The following is a 12,210-nucleotide window of genomic DNA, read 5'->3' as shown; positions in this document are numbered from 1 at the left end:
TCCACTAAGAGTAAAATGCTTTATTTGAGAATAAGGAACAGCTTCCCTATTTTAAACAACTTTCTATGGTGCCATTTATACACTGTTTTTTTTTTTTAGAACCAATTAGTTGTTTAAATGAAGGAATTACTGTATTAATATTTTTTTAAACACAAAATTACAAATCTCTGAAATGTAACAATTAAGGACTAGATTTATATGCATTTAAAATTTCAATATCCATACAAACGTGTGCCTGTAAAAATGCCTGAAAATATACATTACGCATGTTAAAAGCACCAGTACACCAGTACCATACAAGGTATACACTAAAATTTGTAAGTTGAAATGCATATGTACTTCTGTCTGCAAGCAAATCTTACTAGCTTCTATTATGTCACAATTTTTAGATGGGAGGGGATAAACATGCGACAGTACATGACACAAGGGATTTGAAAATTAGTGTCACAAAACACATACAGATATTCCCATATAACATGGCACTTTTGTGAAATCTAATTACCATGTTATAAAAATCCATGCAATACAAAACAAAGGATTATACTTAGGGTTAGCAAAAGTATACTATTCTTTTTCACAATTAAGAGAAATATGTTTATTAAAGCAATCAATAATTAACTAACAGTCACATCAAAAGTATTGCATATTAACATTAATTTTTTTTCTTCACTTCTAAACACCATTAAACAAGGACATTTTGACAAAATATCATTGTCATATGAACTTTCCTGTTGACCTTAATCTGAAGTATCAGCAACATTTTGATTTTTCTCTACTTGTTTTCATAAAATCTGATATTTTCATTTGTTTGTGTTTGCTTAAGAGAGTATATAAAAGATTAAATTTTTAAAGATATTAATTTTATCTATAGAAACAAAACAGGGACAATCGGGTTCATGTGCGGACTATCACCAATGACAATGACACCTGGTTTATATGAAAGCTAGAATAGGAGGCTAGGACAAAGAACAAATATTGTACAATCAATTCTCATTAAAGAAAACCTGGTGAAAGGCACAAGATGACATTGCCCATCGATTTTAGAATATTGAAATTTTCAAATATGTGACAACATGCGTACTTGCTTGAATAAAAAAAGAAAATAGAATGAAGGTGTTTGCACTAAAAAAATGTGACATTTTTGTAATTCTCCAATGTCTTCAATTCTCAGACTCTATTGTAAGAACATTATGTTGTAGGAATGCCAAGTTATACAAGAGATACCTTTATTAGAATATTTCATGTGTGAGGTGTGCACAGTCAAGTTAGTTATATTTAACTACCCCTTCAGATTCTTTAAATTTTATTTCTGATGTTTTCCTTTCCAATTACTACTTTACTGCCTAACTACAAATTCTGTACTTTGTGCATTATCATCATATTCGTATAGACCGCATGTTTGTACTGATAAGTTAATATGACTTAGGATAGACCATAATATGCACCAAAAATTATTAATTAAAAAAAAAGGAAGGGTTTTATTTCTTTTTTAAGTTAATAACATTGGCCAAAATGACTTTTTTCCTTACACTTTATTAAGTGTATTGTATATATTTTTTGTGCTGATTATTAAATTGTTTTCCAAATTTGGCCTTAACATCCCATTCTTGAAAAATTTTCAGTAATAATGATATATTCTTAATATGCACTAATGTGAATAAATTTTAAAAAGAATGTATTGCACTAACATGTACAAATGTTGGCTGACTATTGCTGGACTTTGAATTCAGAAATCAAAAGTGCATCACATAAATGAAAAGTAGCAAGAAAAACTTTTTAAATCATATTACACTTGTATATGTTTTGTTACCATGGATTGCCTTAAAATGAATGACAAAATTAATATATTAATATTTTAAATTCAGTTACCATTAATTTTTAAAATTAAATTTCTACTAATAAATTCATCTTTCATGGTTTTGGAGTTAATAGAAATCATTATTCATTACAGTAATTTTTTAAAAATAACTTACTAAGCAATATACATATATTTTTTTTTCCTTCTTCTTTTATATTAATATTTATTTTAAATAATTATTTGAATAGCATTTTATTAATGTGTGTTAATTTGCAATTCTCAATGCATAATTAGATTGACGATTGATTATAATGTAATCATTGCATTTACTATGTTCTCCTCAATAATCTGTTATAAATTTTCTATTTATATCAATATAAAAATGAACTTAAAATAATAAAGTTTATCTGTTATACGTTCTAATAAAAACTTAATGTACCATTCAAAAAAATCTCTCTATTAAAAATAAATCAATGTGTGTATTTAACTTCAATTAGGAATCAAGAACCTAATTTTTTGAATTTTAAGAAATATTGAGTTTTATTTATTTACTTGTTTATTCCTCTAATTTCATAGTTTATTGTAATAATTTTCTAAATGTAATAAAGAAATTTTTACTTTATTGTTTTTTCAGTCATAATTAAAAATTTATATATTTTATTTAGGAGGTAATTTCTACGTGGAGAAAGTGGGATATAAATCAGCCAGGTCCTCCTAGGTGGATATCCGATCCAAAAAGAATTGGTTTTGAAAGGAGTTCACCACAGAGAAGATTATCTGGTTCAGTTTGTGGTCAAGATCCAAGGTAAAAATAATTACATGAAATTTTTCTAATACTATTGTAATCTAAAATTTGAACAGTAGAAAAATTATATATTCGTGTTTGTTGTTTTAGTTAGTTATTATATTAGTTTTAGTATATATGGTCACTTTAGATATGTGATAAATAAAATAACAAAACAATGGCACTATTAGTGAAAAAGTCTGAGTTTGTTGTCAATGATTCATTGGTTTTTGCTAATAATGTTTTTGATGTAATTCATTGCCTCAAAAGCATTTTGTTTTATAAATGATGTAGTTTCTAGAAACTCAAAAGTTTCAAGCTTCTGAGAGGCTAAAATTATTTACTCCAAGTTCCACATTTTCATTATTTTTGCATAAGAAATGATAACATAATTTCATATAATGTTAATAATAAATATAAAAATAAATATACATTTAATTTCTATTTTACAGGTATTGTGAAGAACCTGCATCTGCATATCCATATGAATGGCCAGATGACATCACGAAGTGGCCAGTAAGATATTTATTATATTATATTGAAATATAACAATCAAAAACATTTAATTGTTTTGTTGGAATATAAGCAACAAACTATTTTTTAACCAAACATTCTTGGGTCTATTGGCTCATCATCCTTGGATTTTCACATCTATAAACAATAATAATAATGTTGCAGAGACAAACAGCAACCAGTCTTTAGGAACACAAAGGGACGTTTATTCACTTAGAGAACATAACCACTGCAGCTTGCAGTGCTAGATAATAACCACCCTCAACCTGAAAGCTCGCGATTATATACTGTGAGGACATGGTTGAAATATGTAAATGATAACGAATTAACATGTGTTCTCAGACCAGGAGAACGTGTACACAAAAAAAAAACCACATCAAAGAGGTTTTGAAACGGAAACCTTCTTCCAATAGGCGAAGATGCTAACCCCTGCACCATGAATGACACGGTGGGAAAAGTGAGCCGTGGCAATATACATTAATAAAGTAAATTTGTTGTTAGAATTGTGTTTTGGAGATTAATTTTTAGTTTAGTTTCAAATTATTTTTATTGTTAAAAAACCAGTTAGTTTTTTAATGGAAATTTATTAGTCGTCTTTCAATAATTGTTATTAATTGAATTTAAATCATGTGGATATTTTTATACAAAAACATTAAGTTAATGTATTACTTAAATTAGCTCAAATCTATAATTTACTTACATATATACAAGATGTAACAAAATGCTGTGCCAAAATTTTAAGGTCAAAATAAGTTTAAAATCCTCTATAAATGTTTTTTAAGTAACACATTTCATTTTTGAGATCTAGCCTGTTAAAACGTCTTTCCCCACACACACATTATACATGTGTGAGTGGGAAAGACGTTTTGAGCAGTTTTTGTAAATCATTCTGTTTAATGTTGTACAGATAAAAATGTTATTCAAAGTAAATTTACATTGAAAAACTTTCCTGTCAATTTTTTTTTTTTTTTTACTGTAAAGTGGATGGATACTGCAAATTCTTAAAATGGATAAGGCTTTGTTTTCATTCATTATAGTAGGGCCTACTTGGGCAGCATTTACTTACCACAATCCATTGACAGAAGTATAAAAAGCAAATACAAAATTACTTTAAAAATTCCATTGTTAGTACTTTAGCATGAAATTTGATAAGTTTTTTTTTTTTTTTTTTTTGCATTCCAGATCTTGAAAATGAAGCAATTTTTTAAAATGTTTAAAGAGGATTTTAAGCTTATTTTTGACCCTAGAAGCTATTCATAAAATATTGGCATAGTTTTGTTACAACCTGTATGTATAAAATAATAAATCAATCATCTTACTCCAGCATAATCCAGTCATAGAGTGAGTGATTGGACAATATCTGATGGTTTTTTTTTTATCAGATAATATACAGTCAAACCTGTTTTTATGCGCTCTTTTTATGTGCGATTTTTTTAATGCGAATTTTTAATTTGTGCGGTATAGTTGGCGACTAGTCTCGTGCGATTCGTCATGTCTTACGTTGACTTATTATAGCTAAATAAACTTATTATAGCATAAATGCACTTATTATAGTAATATTATTGCATGAATATGCGAAAAATGAAATAATTTACTTTTTAAGTCAACAAAACACCACCTGGACAAAAATATGTAAAACAGACGATAGACCAGACGATGCAGTCAAGTGCTGACATCTGTTGTCAATAAATTCTATTTCGTATGGTTTTGAGTTATTTTCTATGTGAAACTTTTTTTATGCGGTCCCTGTTGACCGCATAAAAAAAATATTTTTTAATTGTGTCGCGAAAACTATTATTTACAGCCATTCGTGAAGTTTCGTGAGATTTTTTTTAATGCGGTCCCTATCCCCCACATAAAAACAGGTTTGACTGTATATGTAACTTCTATCTTAAATCTTTTTCAGATTTGTAAAAAAAAGTGTTTTTTACATTTTTCTTTTTTACAAAAGTTTAATCTTGATCTTAATCCTGTGCATATTGAATGAAGTTAACTGGTTTAGTTGTGTTGCATGGTATCTTTCAGAATAAACATGCTATTGTGTATTCTGAAATTGTGAAATTATTGGAATTGCATCTGAAATTGTGATTATATCTTTTATTTCCATATTTTGTCTTCTTTCTAACAATGTAAAATACTTATGGATTGACAAAAATGCATATTTATGGTTTATTTTGTTGTAATTTTGTCCAATAAAAGCAATAAAATAAACACATCAAATTTCACTTTGTTCTAAATTATGTTAGATTTCATGGATTGACATCAAATTTGTTTGTAATTTGAGAGGGCTATGTTGTCTTTCAATGTCAGGGTAGGAAAACTTCATTACTTTAAAGCCCGGTGCAATCTAGATGATATCACAGCAAACTGGTCAAAGGCAACATTAAACAAAATTTGTTCAATCATCCATCAATCACCTGGTCATTGACTCAATATTGCTCTACGTCAAACCCTTCAATCGAAAGTAGGCAGTCCCTGTAACAACTCAAGATCCAAGAAGTTAATTTTTTGGGCAATGATCAGAAATGTTTGCACACATTTGAAAGATTGCAAAAAAGGAACATGCACTGTAGGCCACAAAAATCTAGCAAGTATTTGTGCTGTGATCTTTGTCATGTTTCAGCCATGTCTTTGTTATGCTGGGATTATGAAACAAAGCTGTTTATAATTTATATTTATGAAAATCTATCAATTTCAATGAAATTAAAGCTATATACATATCACAATGGCAAATCCATTCTCTGTTGGGTCCCTAATTTTGTTTTCATTTATTTATGAAATTTCTGCCAAATAGGCAACAAATGGAAGCAGCTTGAAGCTAACATCAACAAATCGTTGTTACTGATTGTTACCATTTTATGAACTACAGGTAATAGTTCAAGAGTTCAATAGTTCATTGGTTCTTCAGAAGTACATCATGAGCAAATCACAAGGTAAACAGATCATTAAACGAAAAGTGACATGACCATAAAAACCATCTCTGATATCATATTGAAATGTTGACTAATTTGTGCCAGACTTAAAGGGAATTAGCAGCAGAGTCAGCACTGACCCTACTGCAAATGTTAAAAAACCATGACGTGTTTTATTATCCTGTAAACTAAAGCTTCCATCTCATTTGTAAATGGTTAAAATTTCAATATTTTTGTTTTAATTTATTCCAAAGAATGTTTTATTAAAATTAAAATAATTTTGACAAAAATGATTGTTAAATGTTAATTTTTGTTTATGCAGTATAGTCATGCAGTTATCAAAAATGGATTATCGTAATTCAAAAATTAATATTGTTGAAAATATTACAAGTAGTATCAGAACATTTTGATGATTGTTTAACCTGGAATGAGAAATGAAGTAATAGAAATAATGCATGGACGATCAAAACTTTAGCAAGAAATCACATGTTATGTTGACTGCATAAATTACTAGCTTTATCACTTAAAAAATTATGAAAATTTTATCAAATAAATGCATTTGTCATGATGTCTAAGTAACACTATTGCAAAATGAACAAAAATTTTACAATTTAAAGTTTATGGTGTTAAAATGAAAATTTTTTAAAAAATTTTTCTTGCGTTGTTGCACGTAACACAGCTCTCCTATTCAAAATTAATTGCAACTTGTTTTTGTTGTGCAGCAATGAAGAAATAGTAGAGAATGCAAGGAACAGTATTTTTATAAGAATAAATTTATTTTAAATTGCTATTATGCTTATTTAAGGCAACTGTCACGAGCCTAATGCTCATAGATTTCTCATGCAATGGTTACTATACTCCTTGTGTTGTGTGGCATCTCAGATACCAGTATTTTTTTCTGGAAAAGTATTTATGCACTGAAAAAGGTGTCAGTTGTATGTCATCCAGGATGAAAAATTGGGAAGATAGAATTTTTTTTCAGATTTTTTACTGTGAGATGCCATGCAACACACCAAGAGTTAAAAGAATAGATTGGATAATTTATAGAGAATTCATATTTACAAGCCTAAATAGTGTTTTACACTATAATATATTATTAGATATTGAGTTAATTTTTGATTTTATGCAATAGCACATTCTGAAGTCTTAATCTGTTCATTATTTTTGTTTTAAGAGCAAGTGCATTCTAGTTTAGTTCATACAGAATAAAGAACTAAGTTCTCTGCAATCTCTTACTCAGAAACTTTTGTCTTGCTAAATATTCACTGGTGAATAAGATATTCATGAAAGCACCTTAATTTAATACAAAAGAATGAAAAATTTAGACAATCTGTATAAAGACTTTTTTCTTGGTTATTTTGATCTATTGAATAGTTTTAAAATATTGAAGATTTTATGTAAGGATATCTTCTCTAAATTGGGATTCTTGACTATATTCATTACTAAAAATTCTGAAAACTCTCTGTAGACAAAGAAGGAAGATTATCTAAAATAAAAATTTTGAATAGTTTAGTTTGTAGGCATTACTTCTGATTCTCAGTTTCTCTCTCTAAGACCATGAAAACTACAAAAAATCAATTTTTTTCCCCTGGAAAATGGTGTCCTAATCTACATCATTTATGCAACTCCATGTCATGTATTTCCCTCTTATCAGAGATATATTTTTCTATGTAAGTTTATCATCATGATTAGCTAATTTGGAAAGACTGGACAATTAAATTGTTATCTTAAAAAACATTCAAACCTTTCTTGATTTGATTGATTTCTTAAATTATTGTTATATATTCCATTCTTACAGAGAAACACTGCAACTGCCTTCATCGTGTCAAAGTTTTCTCTAAATGTTCAAGTCCTTGTAGACTTGAACATTTAGAGAAAACTGTAATTCAATGATTGATTCATCTAAATTATAACCAAAAGGAAATTCTTTCCACTTTATCAATCATCCCCTTAAGTTTGGAATCTTGTTTTAGATTTAATTGAATAAACAATGAGATGTCATCTTTAATATCCAAATCAGGTTAATGTTACCCTAGGTATTAAAGATGGCAGAGCTTCCGGTTGCCATTTTGACGACCATTTATGAATGCATAATTATCGAAAATAGAGACCGTGATGTATTAGTTACAAAACATCGTTTTTATACTTTAGTTTATTTAAAAAAATAAATAATAGTATGAAACAATAATTTTACTTACATTATTGTGCATCAGTTTCTCGTTTCCGATGTTTGGTTTCTACTGGAAGACACACCACATTACAAATTGACGTTTTTTTTTTCATATTTTTATCTGGTTTCTCAGAATTCTTGCCTATTTTTTTCTGTTACCTTTTTTTCTTTCTTATTATTTTAGTTACTGGAGCAGCAGGCACAGACTCAGGTTCCTTCCTATGTCCCATTTTGTAATTTTTAGTTTATGTCCTTTTTCGTAATTACGTTTACATATAACTGTTTCGTCTATTTCTATGATTTTATTCAGATCTCCGATTTTAAATGATGTCATAGTATGCAAAGCAACTAGCATCACATAACGTATATGGTTAGACCAGTCAACTGCACCCTTGTTAGAAATACCTGCAACAATATCTGAGGTAGTAGAAGAGCATTCCAATCCCAGATAATGCCATATATACAAAATTTTAGTCCAAGAAATTTTACCACAATTACCTTTAAATGATCCAGCAAAGGCTGAACTATTATTCCAGAATTTTTGACATCGCATCACACATGAATTTCTATCATTTCGATATACTAATTTGCAATCCTTTGAACATTTCTTACACATGTCATCAGTTTGCTATAATCCTAAACATACTGCAAATTTAAATCCATTGTCATTTCTGGGATCCAAACCTATTTCCAAATACTCAGATTCTAGTAGTTGATAAAAATTATGGGAGATGCATCCGACCCAAAATTCTTCAGAATTAATATCAATATCACTCATTTTTAAAAAATTAATATCACCAAATCCTAATTATTTAATGTTACAGCTATCAAATAATTAAATTAGAATTACAGTATTTTAAATTAATAATAACTAAATCCAATAAGTCTTTAACACAATACGTTAAATCAACGATATCATTTCACTAGTTGCTTTGTTCTTAAAAATTTGCATATTACAATGTGATATATCACAGCTCCCTCTATCAACAACGCCACTTGGAAATCTGATTCGAGATTACCGGAAGCTTCGCCATTTTCTATAGGGTAACATTAACCCAAAATCACCATGAAGTAAATTCAAAATTTTCATTAGTAGATCCAAATGAAATAATTTCACTATACTTTTGTACATACTTGCTGGGAATAGGTATTTCTTTTAGACCAGGCCTGGCCAACCCGCGGCCTGTCACGTTAAATTGTGTGGCCCGCTAAGCGATATTATATATCTTACAACTTTTATTTCCCGTTGTGTATACCAAAACAATTAAATAAATGAAAATTTGCATGTGTCATTGTTATAATGCGCAAGTACGAGTACGAACTCTTGGTATAACAATAAATTCTTATTCATTTTGTATTTGTTTTACTTTTTTAAAAGCATGTTTGCATAAATTGTGGCCCACCATAATGTTACGCATGATCAAAGTGGCCCGCAAAACAATTTGGGTTGGCCAGGCCTGTTTTAGACAGTAAAACAAAATAATGCCTACCTGAAAATAAAAAAATTATTAATTAGAAAAATTTCCAGTGTTGCCACAGGATTCACTACCCATCTAGAAAAATATATTCTCTTGTAAACTCATAATTCAATCATATAACAACTTTATTGTACAAGACTTTTTAATTTAGCAAGTTTTCTTTATTAATTTTATGATGTTTGAAATATAAATAAATTTTATATATTACAGGTATGTAGGCATACAGTGATGAGTGAACAAGCAGCTGAAGCACATATGTCATGTGAAGTTATAGCTAGACCTTGTTGTATAGGTATATATGGGCAGTGCCATATTACTACAAAAGAATACTGTGATTTTGTGCAAGGTTTCTTTCATGAAGAAGCAGCTCTTTGTTCACAAGTAAGTTAATATATTACCAATACATTTAAAAAATGTTTCAGATGTATTGTAAATATTTTAACTATTGTTTTCAATAAAAACATTGTATTTATTATTGAATTTTGACTATTTAAGATATCATATTCATAATTTACCATTAGCATTGCTTCTTTAATAAATTACTTAAAAAGCTGAATTCAAAAGATATCAGGACATTTTGTAAATAAAATTGCAAATTCCAGAAATTGTACATATTAATTTTGTGAATCAGAATCAAGACAATAATGCTTAATATTTAAAAGCTTACAGTTTTTGATCACCTTAAGCTTGCTGAAGAATATTTTTTTAAAACCCCACATTTTCAACATAATGTCTGATGATTACCTATAAGAATTATTGTATTTCAACTTTTTTAAATGGAACACTTCATAATATACCAAACGAACACAAAAAAAAAATTCATTAAATATTTTAAACAAATTGTGACCGATTCCAGTTTTTATTTTTGTACTATAAGGTCAAAAACTACTTGACCGTTATCCTCAGCAAAGTAGATATTTTAAGTGTTTTGTGTATTAAGTAGAAAATCATTTAATCAGCGATACTGGTCTAAATGATTATTTATATACAGGTTATCTGGGCTAGAGGTATTCAAAAATACATAAACCTTGTACAGTAGATCCTGATGTATATATTATACTTTAATTATAACAAAAAAGGATGGCTGGTCACTTTTTTAACTGTCTCCATTTGGAAGTGTCCCAGATTATCCCATTTTCACGTATAAGTATATAGTTCATAAATTTTAAAAAGAATTAATTTTGGGTGAGTTTATTTTTTTTAACTTCAATATTAAATTTTCAATTTCTTAATTTTTACTATGAATTAAAATTTGCTTTTCAAAAACAGAACACTGTCAAGTGGCATTGCCAAAAAAAAAATGTTCCACATTATTAAGAAACAAAATCATTCAAACAGCAACTTCACAACCTAAATTTCCTACCTTCAGTTTTTAGAGTATCCTGGATTGAAGTTCAGAAAATCTGGTCACTAGTATTATAGAGTAACTCCAAAATTTTATGAAGATCAGTAAAGTTCAAAGTGGACATTTTTTGTTTTGACGTGTGAAGCTTACTTAGATGACGTGCGATACTCAAGCTCTCCCAAGGTGTTCTCGGCATCTGCTGCAATACGCTGCTTTAAATCATCCAAATCTCAAACTTTTTTTCTGGTACATACTATCTTTAATAAACTTCCATGCATAAAAATTCAATAGAGCCATATCTGAAAATCTAGTTGTCCAAGCAGTTGGCCTGCTTGAAAAGCCAGATTCAAGAGAATTGGGATATGATCGGCTAGCTTAAAAGTATTGGAGAACTTGAAGTTTGTTCACAAATGTTTATTATGCCTACAAAGTCACGAAATGTGGAATTTGCAACTCAATTAAACAGGCTAGTAACATAAATGACACACAATCTCATTAATCATGCACTTTTTTTTGGTTGTGTGTCTTCTAGTCTGTGAAACCAAAACTTCCCATCTCTTAGTTTTATTCCACCAATGAGGGAATTCAAATGAGGATCGATCCCATTCCCTTCCCTTCGGGCATGCATAAACTAATTTAAATTCGGCCAACCATAACATGCTCCATTTACTGCAATGACAATTATGTACTAGTGAAAATAGGAAATCTCCAAAAATGTGATGATCTTGTATTATAAGCTTTTAATTTTGGACACCTCCAGCCTAGATACCGTTGTTGTAAAACTTCTCATTCTTTTGTATTGAAAATTAGTGTTTCAAATATTTTTGTCCTTTCATATAATTGATAATTAGTAAAAAAAAAAAACAACAAATGTTTAATTCATTTATAGGTATCATGTCTTGATGACGTTTGTGGTATGATCCCTTTTTATAATCCAGAGGTGCCTGATCAATTTTACAGACTCTGGACTTCACTTTTCCTACATGCAGGGTATGCATTATACAATTTTTTATTTAATTAAATTACGTAAAATAATGGAAAATTTATTTTCTAGAATAATACACCTGCTAGTAACTGTGATAGTTCAATATTTAATTATGAGAGATGTAGAGAAACTTATAGGACCATTACGAATGGCTATCATCTACATCATGTCGGGTGTGGCGGGAAATCTGGCAAGTGCCATCTTCGTGCCGTACAGAGCGGAGGT

At 29.0% G+C, this 12,210-nt stretch overlaps 1 protein-coding gene across 3 annotated transcripts in view; it reads left to right on the top strand.

Annotated features, from left to right (window-relative positions):
* The window catches only part of LOC136975081 (inactive rhomboid protein 1), a 128,235-nt gene that overhangs the window by 115,169 nt on the left and 856 nt on the right, over positions 1-12,210 (top strand). For all 3 annotated transcript variants that reach the window (XM_067270079.1, XM_067270080.1, XM_067270078.1), the window contains 5 exons: positions 2,464-2,603; positions 3,035-3,098; positions 9,866-10,036; positions 11,890-11,990; positions 12,055-12,208. In XM_067270079.1, the coding sequence (XP_067126180.1) occupies positions 2,464-2,603; positions 3,035-3,098; positions 9,866-10,036; positions 11,890-11,990; positions 12,055-12,208 (630 nt within the window). The remainder of the gene's footprint in view (positions 1-2,463; positions 2,604-3,034; positions 3,099-9,865; positions 10,037-11,889; positions 11,991-12,054; positions 12,209-12,210) is intronic.

The sequence above is a fragment of the Centruroides vittatus genome, unplaced genomic scaffold (genome assembly GCF_030686945.1).
Source record: "Centruroides vittatus isolate TY-2023 unplaced genomic scaffold, ASM3068694v2 contig_364, whole genome shotgun sequence".
Lineage (NCBI taxonomy): Eukaryota > Metazoa > Arthropoda > Arachnida > Scorpiones > Buthidae > Centruroides > Centruroides vittatus.
This window is presented reverse-complemented; position numbering and strand designations above follow the sequence as displayed.